The 25834-nt window shown below is 37.2% G+C and overlaps 3 protein-coding genes across 3 annotated transcripts in view; 2 read left to right on the top strand and 1 right to left on the bottom strand.

Moving 5' to 3' along the window:
- Nup44A (nuclear pore complex protein Nup44A) overlaps positions 1 to 25834 on the top strand; it is a 240627-nt gene that overhangs the window by 189428 nt on the left and 25365 nt on the right. The window lies entirely within an intron of this gene.
- The window catches only part of LOC136419700 (protein Wnt-5b-like), a 41424-nt gene that overhangs the window by 10895 nt on the left and 4695 nt on the right, over positions 1 to 25834 (top strand). The window contains exons 2-6 of the mRNA XM_066406229.1: positions 645 to 769; positions 12806 to 13047; positions 15451 to 15631; positions 20653 to 20764; positions 23067 to 23169. Of these exons, the coding sequence (XP_066262326.1) occupies positions 645 to 769; positions 12806 to 13047; positions 15451 to 15631; positions 20653 to 20764; positions 23067 to 23169 (763 nt within the window). The remainder of the gene's footprint in view (positions 1 to 644; positions 770 to 12805; positions 13048 to 15450; positions 15632 to 20652; positions 20765 to 23066; positions 23170 to 25834) is intronic.
- Positions 1857 to 3924, bottom strand: LOC136420015 (piggyBac transposable element-derived protein 4-like). The gene is made up of 2 exons (XM_066406651.1): positions 3797 to 3924; positions 1857 to 3743 (listed from the first exon to the last, which is right to left on the bottom strand). Exon 2 carries the CDS (start codon positions 3738 to 3740, stop codon positions 1857 to 1859), a length of 1884 nt encoding a protein of 627 aa, XP_066262748.1. The 5' UTR covers positions 3741 to 3743; positions 3797 to 3924.

Raw genomic sequence — 25834 nt, forward strand, 5'->3', positions numbered from 1 at the left:
GGCTTCTTCACTGCAATGTGCTTTTATTGCCTTTTTTGTCTGCATTTATTTTTTTACGCGATCCTCGTCTCTCCACTGTTTTCCCAATTATTTTAGTTTCTGTCTATTCCACTAATCCTTCTAAAGCTTTGGAGTCTAATTTTTCGTGTAGTCAATCTGTTTTGTAACTCTGTCCCTTCAGGTTAATTCGACTTAGTTTTTCAATGCTTTGAATATGTTTTTCGTTTTAATCCATTTTCCTCAATTGTAATTCTTTTTCATCTCTTTTAGCTTTTATTCTCTCTATGCAAGATTTATCTTGTTTGCCCATTCTGAGTCTTTGTCGTTATCTTTTAGTTTTATACTTAAGATATTATTTTCTCTTCTCCTATCCCTATAATCTTCAGCGTCTTTTTATGTACATATTTTAAATTATTTTTTATTTAATCATGATTGTTTGGTCAAATTCATTTCCAGCCAATTTTAATTAAAGAATTTAGTACCATTTAAAGATATGGTACTATCGCATCGAAACTAAAATCTCCGGTCTTACCAAACATTCCTCCATATCTTAGTGTCCCAATTCTCGGCATTTAGTACCTCGTGTTGGTCTAATTGTTCATCTTACACGTAGATAAGATCTATAATTTTGTCTTTTTTTTTAGATGCGGTTTAAGGACAAGTTCCGCAGAAACCTGACCGCAATGCTCCATTTCGTCGTCCTCGGCATCTTCACCATCAACCACCAGTCACAGGCGGCGAGAAAACCTTTCGTCAATGGAACTTGGATGTAAGTACTCTACGTCAGTTCCAAACCCACAAAAACTGCGAACCATCGAGAGAAAGTAAGATTTATGGTTCCCATCAGGTTAGTGTTTTTTTCGCTATACCTTCAACACGAGCATCAATTTCTATTTCATAAAGTCTCAAAACGGCCTCTCGCTGCACTTAGATCAATCTTTAATTAGACGCAGCGGACATATTGAAGTACCGAAGTACCGCTCCTTCCGAGAATTAAACGTTGCGTTATTAACGAATCGAGATTTAATAATGCGATTCCGTGAAGTTTGCACTTCGACGATTAAAATCCCATGCTGCCATAATGGATGTTTGTGTACCAAGTAGCTCAATTTTAAAACTTATATCTATATCTATAATATGTAAATCCGGCTTTAGGATGGAATACCTTGCATGTTGGACATCATTAAAAATTGAGCTTTATGGGTTCTCTTGAATTTTCATAATGGTAAGATTTCATTGCTCTTACAACATTGGTATGCTCAATAATTACACAGTAAGGCTGGACTGGCCGTGAAAAATAGAGAATTAATGATGCATATTAGCAACATAAAAACTGCTGATGATGGGACTATTACGTGAACGTCTCTATACGAATTTGCTCTTTGGTGTATGTTGATTGATGATTATGATTAATGCAAGAAGCACATTACCCCTAATTTTCTGTATACTAATTATCAATTCTCGACATAAATCGAGTGTGGCCTTAAAACGAGTAGGCATTCCTTTTCATTATGTGGTTTGATGCGTTTGAATGGAGTTTGATCGTGGAAAACTGCAGAAAAGGAGAAAATAGGGAAATGTGAAGTTGATTTTGTAATGGCAATAATTACAGCTAACACATTCGTACATGAAAAATTCAGCCTAGCGAGCAGCAAAAAATAAGCAAGATGTTTACTTAACCCTAGAATACTAATGTGATTTTATCACACGTTAATACTAATGTGTCGTAAATTTTACGACTTTTCCTAGAAATACGAAAAACTCATAAAAAAAAATTTTTTTTAATTGAAACAAAAGTTAACCTATACTCTTTGGTCCCTAAGGAATATAATTTCATGTTTGGTGTTTAATCACTTTTAATCCTGTAAGCATTCCGTGCAAGATTTCCCGCGGTGTTCGCCGCACATAGCATGTTTGCAATGAGTGCAGTAAATGGTCGTCATTCGCCTTAACCTGCTGGGACAATAGTAACATAAGGTACGTTTGCCTTCTACTTGAGTGGCGTTGTCAAATCTTTTTTCGATTTTGAGGATTTCTTGAATAGTTTGTCGAAGTTTGCGGCGTAAAGTTGTACCACTTAGTCGATGTTCCATCCAAGGCCTGGCAAGCTGGTGAGCTAGGTGAATCATAAATTGATATCGACGAAGGGGTTTTTCACCATTTTTCAAATTGTTACAACAATATAATACATACGAATTGACACAGGTTGTGTTTACCATTCCGTAAAAAATGCATAGTGGCCACCGTCTAGTTTTCCTGCTACAAGACATGTTTGAACACATTTGATCAAATGTGTCCACACCGGACTTTGTCTCATTATAATTCAAGATTATTATTGGTTTATTATTTATTTCCGAAATTTCTGCCCCTTCGTGCATAGTGGAAAGCAGTAATACTAGCTTATTTTTTTTAGGCATATACGACAATAAAGTTTTACTTTTGTCAAAACAAAACATTGAGGATTGAGGCTTTCTTTTTGCAAGTTCAAGCATTTCGGGTGGGATTTCTTTTTTATTTTTTCTAATTGTTCCAATGATGGTAAGTTTATATGGATCACTCAATAGTTCATCTGCTATCCCAACGGAGGTAAACCAATTGTCCATTGTGATATTTCGGTTTGTTCCATGTACAGATTTAGTCAACTCTTTTATGTAATAGTTAGATAATGGTAACCCTCCTGTGTGCGTGGATTTTCCCAAATAAGGACTGGCATCGATCATATATTTCGAGGAAGAGTCGCAGAGCATAACAATTTTAATTCCATATTTTGAAGGTTTATTTGGAATATACATCCTAAACGGACATCTGCCTCGAAACCTCAAGAGTTGTTCGTCAATCGTCAAATATGATGAAGGAGTATATGATGTTCGGCACGTTTCGATGAATGTATTCCAGATTTCACGAATATGAGCAAATGCGTCGTTCTTTAACCTTTCCGTTCTTGTCTTCTTGCTGTCAAATCGTAGGCAATTTACCAGGAAAATAAACCTCTCACAACTCATGCATCCTTTATAAAAAGAGCCAGAGATTGTGCTATCAAACATTTGTTTGGCATTCAAATGGTTATCCTTCTTGACGGCAGTCATTACTAGAATACCAAACAATGCCAATAGTTCCATTTTAGATAGTATAGATATGGTAGGCGTATTAGAAGTATACTTTTCTGCCTGTTTGGCAATTTCTTCGTTGGTGTGAACAACAATTCTATTCAAAATATCCTCCGAAAAAAAAAGCAGGAAATAATCAACAATTTCTGAACACACTTCACCACCAACTTTACTTCCTGATATGAAATGGACTATATTTCTTCTTGCTGTCCTTTTTGATAGTTGCGGCAATTTTGTGGACCATTTGTGTCCATTTTTTCCTTTTAGTCTTATTGATTTTGGTTTTATTATATTCCTTTTTCGTTTTAACGAAGCCGCTATAATAGATAACGGAATATTTTCTTCAGATGATGTACTACTCTCTCCGTATATTGGATTGTCCAAAGGTTGATTAGCAATAACTAAATTAGTCCCGTTTACATTATCTCTCTCATTGTTTACTTCTTCCCCAAAGTCACTAATGTTACTGTCAGTTGATTTACTTTCAACCTCCAAACGATCTTCTTCTTCCCACTCATTATCAATTTCATCACCAGACTCTAAATATGAATCATTTTGGAAATCGCCATTCATAATTCTTTGAATTTCATTTTGCAGTTCTTTGTCACTCAAAGGCCTATTGTTGGATGCCATTTTCTATAAAAAAACTGCGTTAGTGCAAAAAAGAGACATGAAAAACCAAGCTTTACCGATTATACTAATTTTTGTCTTTTCGTAAATATTTTACGCAAATACTAATCACTCGTAAATTTTACGACGATCACACTATTAGACGCATGAAACAATTAGCCAGCAAGATACCGTTTCATCGACGTTTAGCTTCGCAATAATCAGGAAGGTACTGATAAGTAGGCGGCACAGGATCAAACGGAACCTTACGAATTCGGACTAAGAAACCCGAGCGTCGTAAAATTTACGATACATTAGTATTCTAGGGTTAATATACATTTTCTAATAGTTGGTTGAGGAATGAGAAAGACTTATTTTCAGTTTCGACAATTCAATTGCTCTGACTAGTTCAGGTTTTTGCTTCTTTGTTAATTAAACTATTTTCTTGTATTTTTCCCCCTTTTCGCCTTACTTTCTGATCCAAACAGCACCAAGACCACCAAAACTTTCGCATCGTCTTGGGTCCGTTACAAGAATTTGTCTCCCCTCTTGTCTCTTGTCTATTATCATTTCTCAATTAAATCAATCCTATTTATTTCTTCTATCTGAGCATCATGCTTATTGGTCTTTCTTGTTGCGTAGCTGCCTTCATCTTCATGTTCTTTTGGAGCGTTTTTTGTTACTGGTGCTTCACTTCATGCGCACAAAAAAAGCATCCAGTTATTTTTTAATTCATAATATTTCCGCATGCAGGCTGCTTTGTTTGTTACTTTCTTGGTATTCATCTTTCTTTCTTTTCTATCTATTTCTCTTTGTCTTAATATGTACATAACTTTAAAATTATCCGCGTGCCTGTGAATTTGGCCTTTCTTTGTATGGAAAAGGAGATGCTAATCTTTCACTCCCTCTTCTTCATCATGGCTCTTCTTTTCATTTATGTTCTTATCAGTCGTTCTTCTCCTTTCTTTCTCTAAATTTATTTGCATCTTGTTCAGTTTTTGATATATCAAATTTAACTTTAAGTGCTTCGTCCTCTTCCCATAATCTAAATATCTTCGTGTTGTGAGATGGGCTTTCTCTGGCCTGTCCTACTTCACACTTCTCGTCTTCGTGCCCTACTGGACAGCTTTTTGAGACTCGCTCAGCAACATTTTCTTCTTAGGTTTTCAGGGTTTGTTCGTCGTTGTGTATCTTTCCTTTCGCACCAACAGGACATTTGTGCTATTTCTCAATTTTAAAATAATTTTCAGATCCGCTTATGGTTTTTAAGCATACAAAGTTCTAATGCATCACAACGATAAATTACAGCTCCACTTACACCAACTTGAAAAAAATATATATCAAAATATCTCGTCTAGTACGAGCTTGGTTTTCAAGTAGCAAAAGTACGAATTTTTCATGTCAATTGAACACCTGAAATTATGGTTCCACACATAAAGCAGTGGCGTGACTCCTTAATTTGGATCCGGAAATTAATCTAAGCTTTTGTTTGCAATGAGTTGCGAATAATACTCTCTGATTTCCAAGCATCTAAATCACCGTTAATAGAACCTGACACATTTTTTGGCCTACTCAAAAGGCAGTGGCATGCTCGTTATTTTAAATCGATGTAAAACCTATTTTTCCCTCTTGAGGAATATGTTGAGCTTGTTTTGCAATTAAAAAATGAATGCATATTTTTATTTGGTTCTTCCAAGACATTCACTGCTAATATACGACAAATTGTCTACATTCGAAACCCAAAAAAATAATTAGACGCATGTAAAAGTCCTTCCAAAAATATTGACTTAAACCATCGAAAACCCATTCAAGTGTGTTTAGGTTTCTCTTTTCGAATGCAAATGAGTGCATGGGCGCATTATTAACTGTGTCATTAGTTACTTCAGCAATTCCCTAATTGTTCAGTTAGTGTTCCTCGTAACATCATCGAAAACAAATATTTGGTTTTTTAAAAATGTTTGAAGAAATGTGTGTCACAAAGCTGTTTGAATTCGTTTCGGATCCCAGAGAAAAAAGTCTGAAGGAAATTAATCATCGAGGTACCACAGAAGAAATGGTATTAAATTACGTTGTCACAACGACTTTGTGCTCACTGGCCAAGTAGGCAGAAGAGAGTCTAATCACGAAGATCTAAAATTCCATTACAACGTTGATGTATGTAATAAAGGAATAGGATGATAAAGATGTTGCAAAAGCAATCCGTACCTTCAGATAATCATAAACACGCACAAACACCGGCACATACTCATTTTACGCACAAATGGATCGAAACTGCTTGTTTACATCTCAGTTTCCATGGCGAAAACAATGAGTTTACGATCGGCGGGCGCTCTTGTATTTTTACGGCCCGTCGCCCTTGGCAACGGGCCGTAAAGTAAAAAATCACGCCCGTTAATTTTTTTAACCGCCTATAATCAAATAACTGGGTATAATATTGTTCTAGTTTGTATGCGCCCCGGGGCGAAAGGAGGATTACTCCCTTGACTGAATAAAATCAAAGTCAGCCTTCGGCCACGTTCGTAATCTTCTCCTTTCAGCCCTCTACACGTAAATAACTATTACCGTACTGGGATTGGCCAATATTTATTAAGACGTTCCTGGTACTCAATCATTAGTACCATCAAAAGTCGCCTTTAGTGCGTGCATGCAGAACTTAATTTTAGACGATACTTGTGTCTTCGTGTGCATGTTATAGGCTGGTTATTAAGTTAATGGTTTCCCTGTATCTATTTATACCTCCTCGAGAAATATTTTTCCACCAGGATTTATTTCTCGGTTCGGGTTTACGACTGGTAGCGTTTGATGGTTCGCCTTGAAACTTGAAAACCCTTTCAAAATTTCTAATTTAACGCTGATAATACGATGGCGTCTTTAACTAATCGGTTAGCTGACGGCTACGAATTACCATCTGGATGGAATACCCATTTCTGAGACAATAATTTCGAATTTATCCACCTCTAAATTTCTCGTAGGTGAAAGGACCCCTCGCAGGCTTTATTCAATACTGCTATTTAACTATGCGGCTTTATTGGCCCATAACTTGAAATCCTTTTAGTTGATTGTAAGCCTTGAAGAAGGAAGAAACTGAGCCAGGCCTAACAAGGCTTATCTGTCCATCAAAATACATCTTAGTATTATTTTACACATCCTAAATCCTCTACAGTGCGTGTTCTTCTAAGTTACCTAAAACACGATTGTGTTCGCTGATATGTCGGCCCATGAATGGGTTTTGTGTATCTCGAGAACTGGTATTAGTTTCAGTAATCTGGTTATCGTTTAAAAACCGTTTTCTGCCTTTTGGCCGACTAATTGAGGATTAGCGGTTCTACTTTCGGTACCAAAGGGAAATATTGCTTAATTCATGTTTTGCGGATAGGAAAAATGTACCTTTCTTCATTTCTCTAGAAAAAATGATTCAGAAGAATGGCAAGGGACAAGAAAGTCGGAGTTACTTTCTCATGCTTTCCTTCTGGTCGAATCGATTTTTTGGTCTTGAATTCACCTAAAATATGCAGGGTGTAACATATAATTATGGAGATATTTCAGAAGGGCAATAGTACTCTACAAAATAATTAAAAAATGCTAATAGATGGAAAATAGATCTGAACGAAAACAAAATTATAAAAATTGTTGCGAATGTCTTCGCAAAATATGAGAGAAAATGTGAGACTTTGTCACCCCATACATCGAAAATGGTACGTTTTTGACCATGGGTCTATTGGTATTTTTTTTACGAGTTTGCAGCGTACTATCGCTTCCTGAAATATATCCATGATGACATGTTACGCCTTGTATAGTTAGATCAAAATTGAGTAGGTACAGCTTGGTCCAGGATAGCAAAAAAATACTCACTAAAAAAAAAATAATTAAAGAAAGGATTTTATTTCCGTTTAAAAAAATTAGTTACGCCAATGTCTTTTTTTCCTCGTGGTTTGCAGAGATACACAGAGGCGTATGAGCCAAGTGTTTCGCGATATTTAGAATGTTTTTCTGTTTTAAGCAAAGATTTTTGATCGACTACGGATGTAAAATCTATGCGGATTAAAAATCTATAGGTTTGCGGCCTTACTGCTTTTTAGGCATCAGTTCTATCAAGGAAAACTAGCGTTTTGACTGCTTAGAAACCACAAGAGAAGTTTTCACGTTATTCCGAGGGAAACTTTCCTAAAGTTTTTGTAGACAAATATTTTAGATCGATTTCTGGACGTAGACAGATGAGTCACGCCACTGCCTTTTGTAGAAGATTGTAATTTAATTTGTCACTTCTACCAGGCAAAATTGGTATTTTCGTTGTTAACCTGACCATCAGGGGCTGCTCCAAGTTTTCCAAGGCATCTTAAATATCTCCACAAAGGAAAACCCAGAGGAAGGGGTCGGAATACCTTCATAAGCGAAGGAAGAAAACAAAAGACAGATTAGATTTACGAGGAGACATTAAAAGTGATAACATTATCGTAGAGGAAGCAAGCGAGGAATTTCAATTGAAAAGGAACAAAAAAAGTAAGTGGAACGACCGCAACTTTCGCAGGTCCCAAAATTCGAGATACACTGATGTGGCCTAGGCAGGAAGCATTATCGCATAAGATAATCCAGGAATGATTAAGAGAGACGAGATTTCGTTTTGTCAGTCCTCCTTGTACTTGTTAATCATCATTATTTCAATCCTAATCAGCTAATTATCTCCAAATGATATATTGCAGTGCACACTCCGCTTCCCACTGAACTCAAATACTTGTAATAACATTAAGTTGCTTAAAATTCCAAGTGATTTATATCTCAAAGATGCTTTTGATCGATAAAGAGAGTGGCTATTAATGTTGTTCCCAATTAGATTTATCCCACAACGACTTTCCATCCATCTAGATATTTTAAACACCCGGGAGTAATTTGGTATAACGACATTTATAAATGTTAAGACACGACAAAAATGGCTGTTTGTAATTTACGCTCGATGCCAATTACCTCTACCTTTGGTCCCATATTAATAATTTATAGTGCATATATTTTAATTACCATGTAACATGTGTATTATTGAAGCTAAAAGGCTATATGCTGGCTGGCCTAGTTGCGTCACTACAACCGGGCGGGTCGAGTTAGCTACGCCTCTATATCATAAAAAAAAATTAAATCACTTTTCTTGTACTCACGCATCACTAGATAGCAACGTTTCGTTATTACGCAAAAACCTTTTCCTTATAGCCCCGCAAGTGCGGTTATTACCCAACAATTAAAGCGCTTTACGATGTCAGCTCGGATTCCTTTGTAATACTGTTTTATGACGTGAATGTTGCAAAAGAATTTTTCCAGAAGCCAATAAGAGTTGGCCGTAACTTAATTGGCTGGGATCGCCAATAAAGAGACTTATTTTATTATTTTGCTGCTGTATTAATCTGCAGGTGGCCTGCTTAAGAGCCATCAGCGAAGTAGCACGAAGCAATCAGTACTGAGTTAATTTTTTAATCGTTTACATGTGTATGTGCCTTGCTGTAGGTAAGTAATAAAGGAAAACAGCTAGGCTTGTATACAATGTCCGTAAAAGAAGTCGTGTGAAGGCACAGCTGAAGCCAAACTGCGAGAAAAAGAGGACAAAATCGGACTGAACGGTATCGAAACGAGGTGATGCTCATGGGGAAGTAGTGGCGGGAGGGAGGGGGTGGGGGAGCGTGGAAACAGGACCAAAAAGAGAGAAGGGATGGACGAATGGTAACGCGACGGAGAATAAGAAAAATTAATTCTAAAAACAGAAAAAACATCCCTCAAATCAACCCCGCCTTGGAACAAATTATTGGTCGCGTAGACTTAAATTTGGGCCGCACCACATTAGCTACAAAAGAAAAAAAGGGCTGTAGCCCCGCTGAGCCGACTTCCAACATTGCCGTTATCGAAGAACGTTTCGGTGAGCTACGTACAAAATCCGGTATTGAAGATTAATCGCATCAACCCTAACGAGCGAGAATGCAGGCATCAGGATCCTCCTGAATGTTCTTTGAAAAGGGGTCAAAAAGCTATTTGCGGAAAACAACAATAGGGATTTTAAAAAAGTTTGAAACGATTTTTCCTCAGATTGCTAAAATTGTTTACTTGCTATCGATTCAAAAATGGAAAGCAATAGTGAACACTTTTGACATACTTTGTTATACTACTTCCGCAAAGAAACAACGCGATACAGAGGTATGAAAAGTTAATCGATGGTGAAGCTGATGAAGGCAAAATAAAGGTTTTGATAGAATCGCTTCGTCGATTAACCATATGGGAGATTGCTGACAATCCACAGGTATCGAAATCGAGCGTTGGAAACGATTTGAAATAAATTTGTTACGTTAGTATAACCGATGTATGGGTACCACATGAACTCCAGGTACTCTCTTAACGAGAAGAAAATAATCCGTTTTTGAAACGTATACTAGATGACGAAAAACGGATGATTTACAACAATGTCTTACGCAAAAAATCTTGGACCAATCGTAATGAGCCAGCCGACAATACTTTAAAAGCGAATATTTACAAAAGAGAAGTTTTCCTCTGGTGGGATTACAGAGGTGTGGTGTATTTTGAACTTTAAAAAACCACTTACTAGTTTGATCTCCCGCCAAAAATTACCAAAACTTGGATGGGATGTTTTGCTACGTCCATCCTATTCCCCAGATCTAGTACCATCGGTTTATCATCTCTTTAGATCGCAGCAAAACGCCATTAATGGAAAAACCTATGAGACTGATGAAGATGTAAAAACGTACCTGGGTCAGTTTTTACCGAAAAATAACATCATTTTTATGAGCGTTATGAAATTGCCCTACAGGTGGAGGAATGTTACTGAATAATATGAGCAATACATAATTTAATAAAGCTATAATTTTTAGCGAACAAAAATTGTCTTTAATTTACGTTGCAAAATACGCACTTTGTGGACAACCCAATACATAAATTATATATCGTTTTTGACTATCATGATCCACCGGAAGCAGAAGGCATCTCATAAAATTCAATCTTTGTTTTAAGACGTAGCAGATTTCAAAGCCAAACATTATTAAAGACTTGAAAGGAGCCGCTCTCGCATTCTCTCTGTTCGAGCCGCGATAAAGGGCTATTAAAAATGCCTTTAGTGAAGTTTATTATATTTGTGTCTTAAGTGCATGATTTGAGCTTAAAGCGGAATTGCCAAGGCATGCGGAATTCCCATCAAAATCCCATCGAAATGCGTAGTGACCAAGGGCCGAATCCGGCTAAGAAGAGCACCCATAAATCTTTGTCTAATTCCAAGATATCTTATCCCAATTGCTAAGATATATTGCTACATTTAAATTAGCTAAGGAAATTTATCGACTGTATTTTAATCTAAAAGAAAAACGCGTTTCACAGAAATCCAACTGTTCTTGGCTTTTTGCTGCAACCGTCACTTTTTAAAGAATTTCTGCACTATTTGTACCGCTGTAAAACAATTTCGAATTAATCACTTTGTTGCCTTAGAGAAATTCATTTTGCTGAGAACGAACAGGCACTATACGTCTTCACCTACAAAAAGTGTTACATATTCCTACATACGCCTTTTTTGGAATTCCTGCGAGGCGATAATCTCCTTTTACAGGGAACGTCCGATTACGATACTGGGGCTTGTAGACATTCAAAGAGGAGAAAATGTCTTTTTAAAAAACCATTCATTAAACCAATAATCTAAAATCGGATTTAGACGCGGCTCGAATAAGATCTATCTGAAAGATATACGACGCCTTATAGAAAGTTAATATTTAATCCTTTAAAGTGATCTGACAATGGAACTGGAAACGAAAAAGGAATTGCTTTAACGGGGATATCTGATAAGTTTGTAAAGGTCTCGAGAAATATATTGGTCATCGATATCAGGAAATGGGAATAATACAGAGCTGATAAAATGCGTGTAAAGAGACATAATGAGTATTTCTTTTGCGGTATGGGAAAATCGCACAAATGGAACCATGTTTTAAATTTAATGAAGCAGATCGGAAATAGATTTTTCAGGGCGATCAAAGTGAAAATGGGAAGATTCCAAAAGGCGACACATACATATTTAGAAAACAGAAAGGAAAGCATTGAAAAAGAAGCGGCACAAAGTGGAAAGAGATCGCAGAAGTAATCTAGAAAATTTACACAGATGTGGATATAACCACATGGACCAATATCCATAGGAGAAATTTCGCTTAACTTGTTTTGTAGAAAAATGTTGCTGGAGCTCTTATAAAGCAAGAAATTTCTATCATTGTTCAACTGCGATAAAACTATTTTTTCCCATATTTCTTGAGAATTTGGCCCACTCTATTTGTATGTGTTTAGTAAATACAGTTTGGACTACCTTACCGCATTGAATGATAGCCTCGTGCCCTCTTTCTGAAAAAAATATTAAGCTATTCAAGTGAGTATGAATCATGTGGCGGCTTGGTGTACACTGGTGAGTTAAAACATACAAACGTGGCAGAGAGAGTAACAATTTTCAAAAATTCTGCGATTCTGTGATTTTTACATTTTTCTGTGGAATAAACTTTCAAAATCAGGGTCAATTCTCAGTAGCACATTAGGCAACCAACCATGCACGCGCCTGTTCCACCAATGGTGGATCAGCGCCACCAAATCATCCAGCTAAATGACTACGTTTCTTTCGGAAGTTTGAAACTGATTACGATTCTTTATCTATGGATTATTTGAAAATTTTTCCTGAATTTTTCAAATTTTCTGAAAGTTCGTTACGTTTTTTGAGGATGTCGGAAATGTTGGCGATTTATTTTCCTAGTTCCTAAAAACATTCAGATTCTAAAGGTTTTAGCTTAATTTGTGAATGAATTTAACTATATTTTTATTATATGCTATTTGTATGAACCTTTGCGCGTTTAGGTGCACCACTGGGTGGTACCGACATATTTCTGCTCATATCGCGGACTGCATCTGCATAGCTGCAGCCTCGGCAATAAGACGGACACTAAACTTACAGATAACAAGGAAAAACATAAATTCCGCCTTTAATTGAAGAACAAGTGTGTATATTTCCAGTCATTGACACGAACCATGCAAATGCTTATCATAAATTTTGATTTCCAGTAATTGCTTATGCGTTGTTTCAGGCGAATGGGCATGGTAATAGACGAAATGATGCAAAACGACCAAGGACCTCCTTCGTGCAAGGCTTTGCCAGGTTTGAGCCCTGGTCAGACTAGATTTTGCCAGCTCTATCTTGACCATATGAATCCTGTGGCAATGGGTGCAAAGCAATCTTTAAATGAGTGCAAGCACCAGTTTCAAAATCGCAGGTGGAATTGTTCAATTTTGGATAATATCAATGTCTTTGGACCCATGATTACAATTGGTAAGTTATGTGGAAATTGGAGCCGAAGCTTAATGGAAAATTGGAAATAATCAATCAAACTGTACGTACTATTTGCTTATCAATAACCAAATTTAAAAGCAGCTTTCTATATTGTCTTCGCATCCCCAGAGGCGTAGCAACATTTCCTTCTCCAGGCAAAAATTTAACACTCTCATAATTCACATGAATGGTTCCATTTTAGCTGGGGAACAACACGGTTCGCGATAATTAGCCGTCGTGGTACTACCTGCAGCAATCATGCAGATATAATTCTTAAATTACCGTCGGAAAGGAATATCTATATCTATCAGGCCGAAGGTTCCCTGTAATCACGGCTTTTAATGTCGGAACCATAATTTTTCCCATAGCTGGTACTGCCGGTGCTAGACGGTCTAGAGAACCGTTAGGCCCAATTTAACCTTCTGAACGTTCGGTACCACGGTTTGATTGCAAGGTTTAGATCGTACCGTGTGGGTGGATGTTCCTGGTTTCTCACTGAGAATTCAACTCATGGGTTGATCGTTGTTCTCAATATTCTTTTGAAGATTTGCTGACTACTAATTAAGATGACTTCGCGTTTTCTGCAAATCCCATTAGAATACTTTCATATTATTTCTTTTGTGTGCCCTTTCAAAGCTCGTTCGTATTGCTTGGGGAATCAATTAGGCTTATTTTCTTAGAAGTTATCAGACCGATGTTGGAGTTCGTTAATATTTAGTTGTAATATATCAAGTGCATTGAAAATCATCGACAAATTTTAGAGCAGTATGCATGAAATGTGCGTGAATTTTAGTGCGGTAAAAAACCACGAGCGCACGTAGAGCATGAGCGGACGTAGTGCCTGCGCGCACGTAGTGCATGAGCGCACGTAGTCTCGGAGCGGACGTAGGCCACGAGCGCTTTTTTCTGGTCCATATTGCACGAATGCACATTGATTTAAAATTACCTAGAATTTTCGATGCACGAGTTGTATACGGAGGAGAGTTTCATGAACTAAATCTACGTATTCATGCCTTCTTCGTGCACGTGTTGAGCGAAATTCTCAGTGATGTACCCTCAGATCGTTTTCTGGTGTCTTTTCTCAGATTATTTTCAAATATACACGATTTTAGCCCGCACATCTTCGTGTTTTTTCCACTCTCAATTTTTTGCCGCATAATCCTTCAGAGTCTGATACTCATTTAATATCCTGCAACATTGTTGTTATTAGTCGAGGATTAGCTGCCTCATCGGCCAAATGTGCCCTAGATTAGCCATTCATCCCTGCCTAAAGATGAAATATTGCCCTGCAAATCCCTACACCCAAAAGCTTATCTCCTCTGCAAGCGAGAATGAAATATGGCTGTTTGTTTCGGACACGTTAAGCCTTCAATATATGCATACAAAACCTCTAATTCCCAACACTTACACCCCGGAACATTAATATACAAATCACGCCTTGTTATTTGGCACAAAATCGTCGTTTATCATAATAAAATTAAGCTCTAAAGCCCCTTCTACACGTTCACTTTCGAACGATTTGCATAATAACCAGATTTCGAGCACCAGTACTCTTCGCGGATGATCCGATTACGAAGCTTTTGTTCCATCCTTTGATGTTCACCTTTTTTGCGACTTGCATTCTATTTGGAGCTTTTAATTGGATTAGGCTGCATCCCTCTCTTTTGCAGGCCAGACTACCCCTTTACGTGGAAAGTTGGATTAGTCAAGGTTGGTGGTGGAGATTCAGGGTCAAAATGAAAGGTGTTGAAGAAGAATCGTGAATAATAACCGCCCATCTCGAAGAGGGCAAAAATAATGAGGCGCAACAAGACTAAATGGACTTAAAACAATACATAATGAATGAAGGGCAGAAGATCGTCCACACAGATTTCTCGGAAAGAGATTAAAAAATTTGACCGAAAAGGTCGATTAATATGCGATTGGAGGAACAATGACAAGAAGAAACGGGGACAAAATAAAGAAAACAAGTCACAAAATACAGTGCCCATCTCGGTCCATTTATCTGAAAGCTTTATTGCACCTTTCGGTCCTAGATGTTCGTAGAACAATTACCAAGACATACAAGTTGATATAATCCCCTCGGGCAAAAAACGCGGAAAAGCCAATGTTATTATACGTTCCTTCAGATTGGTAGGCAGGTTATTGTTGGATTATCGCTGCGAGTGTTTATATTATTCTTCCCAGGATTGCATCGATCATTTACCGTTTTCCATTCTAACTTCCATATCATGAGCGATTTCACGGTTCGTTTTAATCGTGCGTGGACGGAAAGCTTTACGATTCAATTTGGGCTCGCAGGAGGACGCATTACTGTAATCAATCATCATTTGCTGCGAAGAAATTTGCCTTAAGAGGCATGACTTTTAAATTGAGGCCTTTGAAACTTCTTATTTGTTCCAGCTAGCAGGGAAACCGCATTCGCCCATGCTTTGGCTTCAGCTGGGGTCGCCCATTCCATAGCCAGAGGCTGCAGGGATGGACAGCTGACCTCTTGTGGATGCTCTAGAATGGATCGGCCCAAAGATCTGAAGAAGGAATGGGTCTGGGGAGGGTGTGGGGATAACTTGGAGTATGGATACAAGTAGGTAAATTTACCACAGCTCTATTCCCGTTCCTAAGTTTGACATTCAACAACCTCGATAAACGATCATTTTCAACATGAATATTTTTTTAAATTATTTTGAGTTTTGCAATGTTCGCACTCGTGGGGAAATGAACTGTTAAAGTAGCTGGAGTACATTTTTTTAACGAATTAATTTTAAATTTTGAAATCTAAATCATTTTTTGATATCATGCTTAGAACTTTAGAGCTCGGAGTCTCAGTTTTTAGTCATTAAATGAACAATTTTTAACACATTCTGAGCCGTGATTTACGCGTGACGTGCCACATCAACAGCCCTTTTTAAGGGCACAACTGGATTTGGCTAACCAACTGAAACGTACTTTCCAATGCTTCGAAAAGTTTAGGAATATTTTAGCTTAAATTGGTATTTCCAAATGACGTATCAAGTAGTGAAAAATGTTCTTAAATTGAAAGTTTTGAAACGCGACTAAAAGTAAATTAACCCACTGTTACATCCCCATTAAGAACATTTCTGAATTTTGAAAATTAAAAAAAGCAATTTTTCTTATATTTTATAGAGTTTAGCAACAGTTCTTGACGTGGAAATTGCATCTTTCAGAGGTGTACTAAAAAAATAAACATTTTCTCAAAATCTTCAAAAATAAAAATTAAACCAACTTGTTCCGCTTTAAACCCTTTTGCGAACCTCCAGAAATTTGCCGGTTGCGTTACGTTTTTCACTTTAAGCAATTCAACTACCGACAGCATTATCTCCGGAACAGCAAGAGGAAATTTTTATTTTGTCATCTGGTCATTGTTTAATCTAAGTGCGATCTATAAGACCCGAAGACTGGTTTGTTGGGTTATTATACGATTGCGGGGTACTTATGTCCGAGTTGCTCCGAACACGCTGACAAGCCGTTTACACTGGTAGTACTTTATAGCCCGCGTGAATTCCCGTTGATCTTTACTGCTACCCACGGTGACGTATTCAATTAAGGCCGGAATTAATAGCCACCACTAGGTTTTAATTGCCGTTATAAATAAGGGGTTTACAATCGAAATAATCGGGTCTAGATTGTGCATTGATAAGACATGGGTATGTCTGTGACGGTGCATTTACACCTGCCTTTAAACTACTGCAATCAGGCTTTTGTGAACCGAAAGTTACGGATGGTTAGATAAATGATAATGTGTGAGTAGAAAGAGTTGTAAATGAGTCGAAAGGTGAATCAGAGGCCTTATAGTCCCTTTACAGCTCGATTCAATTTCTCAGCCATTCTACAGGTTGATGGTGGAATATTATGCGACAGAAGAGAAAAAAATGAGGATTTGAACGAGGACTGAAACATGCGAATAGAGATAAAGACCGTAAGAACCAATGTTTTTTCGTCAATTTAATTCAATGCCTATTTGGAAGCCGAATGTGAAAATATATATGCGAAGACTCTCTCGTTTCAAACCATAATCGCTCAACTAAAATAACACTCTTTTGTTCAGTACTTTCTACGAGAATAATAGTACTGGGTGACTGTGCAAATAAACTGGGAATTACTCACCCTGAGTGACAGGTGTAATATTTCATTTTTTGTCTTTATCTAACCCCATGTGTTAAACACAGATACCATCTGAAATGAGCTGATGACGTTGCCTACCGCTGTAGATGACAGCACTGCGGCACAGTGGTGGCAATTCCAAATTATGATAGAAAAAATAACTTTTCATGTTTCGAGTTGCCTTACGAGATAACTTTTTCATATTTTGGGTGTGGTTTCATGTTGAAACTAATGCTGATTTGGTATCTTTAACGCAATTTCGCAGTGAAACCTTGGAAATATATATCTTGAAACACACTCACACCGAGAAACCCACTCGTATCGTGAAATCTGAAATCGTCAGTCGCTCGCAAATAGAAATTCTAATACCGTTAAACATACATTGAGAACTTCAAAAATATATGTGACGCCTTATGGGCAAAATGCGAACTGAAGAATGTCGTTAATTTTGATATAATACGCCATTTAAATTTTGCAGAGCTATAATCGGTGTAGTTTTTCAGCTCAAACGTTCGAGAAATAGGTCTATGTTTTAAAATATGAAATTTAACGAAAATATTACTATAAAATTTTTTTGACATTTGTACATAATCACCGTATTTCTAGTCTAATAAAACAAATTTTAATGTAAATATTAGGAAACCTAATATACCTTGGCAACCTCGCGACGATCCATTTGACGTCGATCGTGCATCATCCTCTCTGTCGCACTCATGTGCATTCCAGTAATGTCGCCCATATTGCTTTGACAAACGACAAACGCCATGTTGCCATTTTATTGACGAACGCGCATGTAACAGAAAGAAAAAAATTCGTCGTACATTTGGAGCTCTATGACAGAATTAATCTTGCAGTCATCCGTCTTGTAGTTATCCAGAACTCTTCAGCGCCCAGAACGAGAAGAATCTATTAAGGTATTTCTCCTAACTACTTTTGATCAATCACCAAAGGTGTAGAATTTTTACTTTCTTCTCAATGATTGCCCACATTCTTCCACAACGTGTTGCGTTTCCTTTTTATTTTTTTCCGATTAGAACCGCAAATAAATTGTTACTCTCATGTCCCAGGAATACTGGAAATATTAATCTTCCAGGTAGATTCTTCTTTTTTGACAGCATGGGAAGGGAAGGTTTAAATTGACGGTGAAATACTTTTATGAGAGAAAACCAGCTTATTCCATCGATTTACCATAATCTCGAAATCACCGAAAACAAATTTCGTGCCAATTCCGACCTCTTTACCAACAATTTTGCAAGCCATAATGCCCATACCATGCCGCAAAGGTCAGCCAAAAGGTTCTCTTTTGAGATTTACGTCCTCGCATAAGCCTTCAATCCTTTTATTTGCTTTCCTTTTGAACCAGTTTTTTATTACCTACGTGGCCAGAGCCTCTGGGTGATGAAAAATGCACGTGTTTTTTCATCTTGTTCTCTATAAGTAATTGGTAATTAAGGTAATTGCTGCAATTATCTTAATTGGATTAACTGCAACGCCTTCAGTGGAGTGCAGAAAAAATTAAGCGAATAAAACGTATGTCACGTTTGCGATATAAAGCTTATTTGACATACCCTGTATACCCAAAATTTGAATTGCATTGCCTGCAACACAAGAAGTCTTTTAACATCTTGCTGTGGATTTTATGTGGCTTTGCTGATTGAAAGCGCCATTATGAGTGCTGACATTTTACATATGAGTGTGGCATAGGGAGTGCCAGTAAAACTTCAAGTGAAATTTCAATTAATACGGTTTATTGCACAGGATTTTATCGGTGGTCTGGGCAAGCAGGTACTGCCGGTACATTAAATGCGCTTTTCGTAATAAGCAATATGTCGGCATCAATTTAATAATGCACGCGTGAAAACAGATTTTTATCAGCCGTCTTAAAGAACATTAATATCGTTGAAAAATATAGCGAGAAGCAGGTTAATCGGGGAAATTCAATTCAAGAACGTCCGTGAACTTTAATTTCTGTGAGATAAGTGGTGAATTTGAAAATACACCCAACAATGTCAATCCGCTGAAATAGAGTAAAGTTCGACGGGTAACGAAAATGGCATTTTCTGTGTATGAGGTAATAGTTTACCAAACGAGGCAAATCCCACAGAGATAGTTTATAAACCGTAGGGAGAGTTGGTGTCTTAGCTCTAGGCTTATGCGAATACGATTAAATGAATCTCTTTATGAAAGGAAAATTTACCGAAATGTTTGACGAAACGTGCTCAACACGGAAACTCAATTTTCCTAATCGAATTAGCGATGTTTAGGCTCACAAACTGTTTCCAAAAATTCCTCTAAAAACCCAAGAACAAAGAAAAATTGCATGTTTTTAGGTTAAAAAATAGGAATTCCTAATGAAAATGTGATATGCGAAATAATTAGTGAAATTTTAAAAAAATGCGTAAAAATAGTACAATTTGATAACCCCGCATTGATATACTTGTCAGTGTTCATGGCGCTCTGTCTCTGTCGCACCCATATTACCCCGATTAATAGCAGTCATAGAAATTTATCAAATGACAAACGCCATGTTGCCATTTACTGAAAAATTGATGTAAAATTATAAAACGTGACGGTTTAAAGTAGAGTGATTTTCTGCGATCAGAGACGCTTTCATTTTTATGCCTTTCCTATGTAAATACTGAAGACTACTTATCCTTTACATTTGAAAGTAAGAAGGGTGTATCAGGCCGATAAAAATTAAACTTAGGAAGAGAACGATTATAGCTAACAATAAAAGAATATTGGAAAAATGTCTCTTTTACCAACCGGCACCCAATTCACATTTCAGTGGTTATCGTATTTCAATGGCAATAAAGTTGGAATACAAGTACATTCGTTTTACAAGACGCATGAAATCCAAAACTTACAACCGCACCAAGCTCATACATACGATTTACATAAAATGGCTCTCCTAGACCCCAAAGCGCGCATTTACAGTTACGAATTCCGAAAAATGTATTAATCTAATACAATGCGCTTATAAATCTTAAAGTTCCACTTTAAATTGTTGGAATACCTCGATGGAATAACCAAACATCATTGCCTCAGTTGCGTCAAACTTATTTATTGCCCATTGTGTGTAGAGGAAACACGCCATTTACATATTATTTGGAAATTATATTTGAAATTGTACCTTAACAATGTTTAAATTATATTGGTTTATTGACATACCTGAAACAAGAAACAAACATGGAACAATGTGGCTCTTCCCTTTTCTTTACCTTTCCCAAAGCTCCACAGGAAGTAGCTACATACAGCGTGTTTTTTTACATAACACACCCCTATATCTGACTACCTCCAGTAGCACATTATACGACTTCAATTTATCCCCATTCGTCTCACTCAAACGAATTGATTTGACAATTCGCTTCGGAAGAGACTCCCCTGGTAATAAAGTTAAACTAACCCCCGCCTATCTGTCACTTTGTCAGCGAGACTAATTGCTGAGCTTTAACTTGCATGTGAGAGATAAATTTGTTTCAGATTCACCCAGAATTTCATTGATGTGCGAGAGAAGGAGAGGAAATTCAAGAGGGGGTCCAGAGAACAAGGGCGAGTCCTCATGAACTTGCATAACAACGAAGCAGGACGAAGGGTAAGTATTTTACCTTTAAGGGCGGAAAGATCCACGCACTGGCAAATTTAGCCATGAGATAATTTCCGTGAAAAGCACGAAACTATCGGTCCGCCCTTATTTAATCGTTTCTGTATGGAAATTAGAATTAGCAGCCAGAGAGGTATGACCATGCTTGCGCAAGAGGTACTTAACAAAGATACTCGATTATTTTATGCATTTTCTTCTCGCAGCTAATCAATCAAACTAATCGATTTCGCTTCGTTCCGTGTATTGTCGACGCTGAGTGATTGAAATGATCACACTTCAGTGAACAAATGCATAATAAATCTGTTGAAAAAAATTGAAATGTAATCCGGCTGTCACTCAGGTGCAGGAAAAACCACAAAGAAAGCTGCAGGAGGTTTCTACATGGGAGGGAAATATTGAGCTTCATTGACTGCTTCAGTTTCATTGATTTCTCAAATCTGATGCGGCCGCGAGTTTCATAATATAATAGATTTTTAAGGATATTCGATGTAGTTTTCGTTCAGACTACCGTCTGAATTCAGTTTATGTGAACCTAATTTAAGATTTTCATCAATTTTCTGGAATGTGTACGGTATGTCCCTGGATGGAGTGGCCAAAAAAATAAAGTTTCTTATTTTTCATTTTAAGAGAAAAATGTATTCTTCATGAAAGTCTTTGCTCGTTCTAAAATGGTTAAATCGGTTCTCGCTGTATCAAATTTCCTTTTCGTTGCAGAGAAATATCGAAAAATAGGTCCAAAAATTAATTCTCGTTCTCGTGGCACTCGTAGTCAAGACTTTTATTAATTAAGTCTTTATTACAACAATTTAACAAAAAAAGAGGAAGCTATAAACGAAAATTTCACACACACAAAAATATCATATCTCTTGATATTTAAATATACGGAAATTTACTACTAAATCACCTTTGCCATAGCAATGTATCAGGTAAATTCTATGTTCCTTCGATAATATTATCATTTGATTTAAGTATTGTTTACGGTTGCCATGAAAATGAGAATTAATTTTTGGGACTTAGAAAAATTTTCAATTAAATGGGCCTCTTTTTCGAGATTTCTCTATAGCCAATAGGGAAATCGAAACGGTCGAAATGATTGAAAAAAAAACGGTTGTAACGATTCAATCATTTTGGAACAAGCAAAAACTTTCATAAATAATACATTTTTCTGGTAAAATCAAAAATAAGAACTTTTCCTTCTTGACAACCCCGTCGGGGATGTAGATACTGTAGAATGAGTAGCTTTGGAGCGCTAGTAATCTGGACAGCACCACTCTTAAGAAATGTCTGGGGGTTCCAGCCGAGGGTTCGAGTACATATTTTCGTATCTTTATGAAATCTCCTGAAATATGTCAAATAAATATGTGCAGTTCTAGTAAATATGTCTCCCTCTCCAGATTAAATTTGCCTTGTGGTACTCCACTAAGTATTTATGTTTGCTGATATGAAATCCTGAATCGATTTGGACACTTTTTTGTTTCTCATGTTTATTGGCATTTTCGTTTCGCCTATCCAGGTTCATGGAGGAAAAACCAGAGTGGGTGGCTTGGATGGCACCAATGTTAATCAACCTGAAAACAGCCCAACCAGTAACCAAGCTCTTCAGGAAATAATTCAAACAACCATGAAGGAAATGTGGACCAGTCAAATTGCTCAAAATTGCACAAACATTATCCATCACCCACCAGCAGGATGTGCATTACTGTTTCACTTTTCCTTAACCTTTGCAATCCCCTGTTGTTCTATTAGTAATAATCGAAAGAAGCCTTCTAACCATAAATTGATTGATTTATTGATTTACGACCTCATATTGCAGAAATTGATACTGATATGAAGAGTTTTATGGCCCAATAAAACCAGCTATAATAACAGTACCACTGCGAATAAAAACACAAGCTCTAATCCACCATTGCTAATTTTCCTTTGGAAATTTACACTCTACCATAAAGAGCGATGTTCTCGGAGGCGTCCAAATGACCTTTAACCACGTGTTTTATTATCCCATAAATAAAGCCAAAGATCAGTATGTATGTGGTAAGAGAGCTGATAATTCTTATGCCAAGCACGAACATCCTCATCTCCTACAATCTCTGAAATAGTTCAAACGTCTATTATCGTGAGGTTTAATAGGAAATTGCCATTGTTTGATTCTCCTTGGTGGTTTTCTTGAAGACGTCGGCTTCTGGTTTTGATTTGATCTCTCCTTGTTTGTGAGAAGAATAGAGTCATTATTTATAATGCAGACGTATTAAATGCACACTTTATTAGCAGTAATTCAGTCTTGATTTCTATACAGGCGGTGATCAAGAAGTCTAAAGTCACCTGCAAATGCCATGGGGTGTCCGGATCCTGCTCTCTCATTACGTGTTGGCAGCAGTTGGCCAGTTTCAGGGAAATAGGTAAGAAAACAAAAAAATAGCCCATGTCCATCTCCGTGAAAATCCCCAAACACATCAACCTTGGTTTTGTTCGTCCAGAGACTTAAAAAAAAGTATGTGCAAATTCCGTTTAAATTGGCCGCACTGTATATGCACCGCCTACATCGTGCGTACTAGACGCCTCAGGGGGTCAGTGAAGACTGTCAATGTCGTTTAAGTAGTTCTTTTCGCATGTAGAAATATGTAGTGATTCACATCAACATAAGACCGACCAGACAAATTATAGGCCTCGCCATCAATGAACAAGAGATCGGTCTCGCTTGGGCGACTCTATTGATAAACGTCTGTTGGGGGGCCCCACACGGCGGGCTTGCTTTTCGCATGTTCTGCTGACAAAAACCCACACTCGGGCTGGTGATGTCCATGATTTATTCCCAGGTGCCAAAAATTGTGTGAGAATAATAAAGATTCGTATATAGGATGCGCAAAATTATTCGATTTTTTTAGCCTCAAGTCCACACCAAATCAATAACGAAAATTTCTCTCCGTCTTCGAGATTTTGAAATGCACTAATTGGATGAAATAATTTAATGTACTTAAAACCATCAATTTGGTGTTCTCACGCTCTGAAGTCGAATTTGCCAACTAGAGCACCCTGTATATTTGGATGTATTGTGAATAGGTCAATACAGCACTTTATCGTGGATTTCGAGATATTTGGTGTCAAGTGATTTGAGATATCTAAAATTATAAATTGGGCGTTCCCAAACACTCCAATCCAATTTTTCAAATAAAACATGCTGTATATTGCTGCATATTTTGATTGCACTGGTGGTAGGAAATATTTCTCTTATTGATGTGTGTGTAACAGCGTTTTTCAGTTTTCGAGATATTTGAGATCAGGTGATTTAAAGGTCTTGATAAATTTGGTATTCTTTGACACTGAGGGCGAATTTTTCAAATACGACGCCCTGTATATTGAAATATTCTGATTCTGTTATATGTAGAGCACAAGAATTTCTCTGATTGGTGTGCATGTACCTATTCGTTTTCGCTTTAGAGATCCTTCTTACCAGGTGATTTAAAACTATAGATATGAGGTTGTCAAATTTTTTAAAGAGAACACCAACATATGTTTCGGGGTATTCTGATATTTCTGTGAATAAGAAATTCCTCCTATACGAGTGCCTGCACAGTTTTTTCCGCTTTTAGAGAAAAAAAATCATTTCCCTGGTTGTTACCATATGAGCAACTGGGCGCACCCTGAAAGAAGATTTTTGGCACTTATGGGCGACAAAAGTGATTATTGCTAATTTCGAATGCCGGAGTTAATTAAGGGGTATCACTGGGTTCCGGGGAGTATCGTAGTAATTCTAAGAAACTGCGGGGTCACCTGAAGTGCTAAGAAAAAAAACTGCACTAAGTAATAAATTGGTGCCACGAAGTGAACCAAATTTTTGGAACTTCTGATTTTTAAGTAAACTGAAGAGACCCCTTAGATTCCAGGAAGGATCTGAAAGGCGTTTTCAGACTTTCTATGCAACCTAAATCTCTAGAGGAATTTGTGGGAAGCGTGAAAAAATTATGGGTAACCTGGAACCAGTGGAGTAATAATTATTTGTCGTAAATTACGCCTCATTCGTTATGCTGTTTCAAGTCTCTAGAAACAGGAATTCACGTGTCAACTAAAAATGGCGTCGTAAAGAGCCCGGTAATTCTAATAATTAAAAGCTATTAATTAAGCCGCACCGTTTAATTCTGTCGGTTTTAACGTAAATAACGAGAAAGTTGATTCATTGCTCTATGGAAAACCCGCAATTACATTCCCTGCTTTTCTGCAGTATTAAATTACATTGAATTTATAGCACTCTCTTGACGCACGCCTATCAAAGCGATATAGCGCTGACAAGGCAATTTTCGATTTTTTTCCGCCACTTTCCAATATTGACCTCACTGGACAAGAAGACCATTACACTACGCTATTTGCATCTGAGAATTTACGTTTTAGTGGCAAAAAAATGAAAAAATTTGCTCTCTCCGTCGACTCTCCCAACATTTCCATGCACCCATTGTAACACGGAAACAATTAACTTTATTAAAAAAAGGTAACTTAAAACAGGGTTTTGATATACACACTCTTATCCACCTTCGGCTATTCAATGATAATCTCTCGAATGGTTGTGGGTGCCCCATAGGCAGAAAATTACAGGGTGTGAATATTTATGTCTGTCCATGTAGGATCGTTTAAAAAATTGTTCTTCGATAATACCCCAGTATAATTATGTCATTATTATCCGATGCAATGGGACGAGCCGTGCATACATGATGGGCGGAGATATGCTGAATACAGTTCGTGTGTGGTGATAAATATGGGAAAGGGATGGATGAATATTGGTGTCTGCAGGACCTTTATAAGATGGAGGATTATTGTCTGGATAATTGTAAAGTGTAAGAAAATCCCCCTTCTTCACAGATTGTAGATTAAGCTGAATTTTTAAAATTCGCCTTTTCACGTTGAATTACTCAGAAATTCCGATGATTTTCTTTCAGCAGATTCTAGGACGTATGCCTGATAAAAAGTTACTTCGGGTTTCTCAGATATTCTAACATCTTCCATAAATTTCAAGCCATAATATATATGATACCATCATAATAGTTCATACCGTAATACTGAGGAATTTATGAC

Source organism: Euwallacea similis, chromosome 3 (assembly GCF_039881205.1).
Source record: "Euwallacea similis isolate ESF13 chromosome 3, ESF131.1, whole genome shotgun sequence".
Lineage (NCBI taxonomy): Eukaryota > Metazoa > Arthropoda > Insecta > Coleoptera > Curculionidae > Euwallacea > Euwallacea similis.

Bases quoted from the DNA above. Each gene is read 5' to 3' on its own strand.
- LOC136420015 (XM_066406651.1), bottom strand. From the start codon at position 3,740: ATGGCATCCAACAATAGGCCTTTGAGTGACAAAGAACTGCAAAATGAA.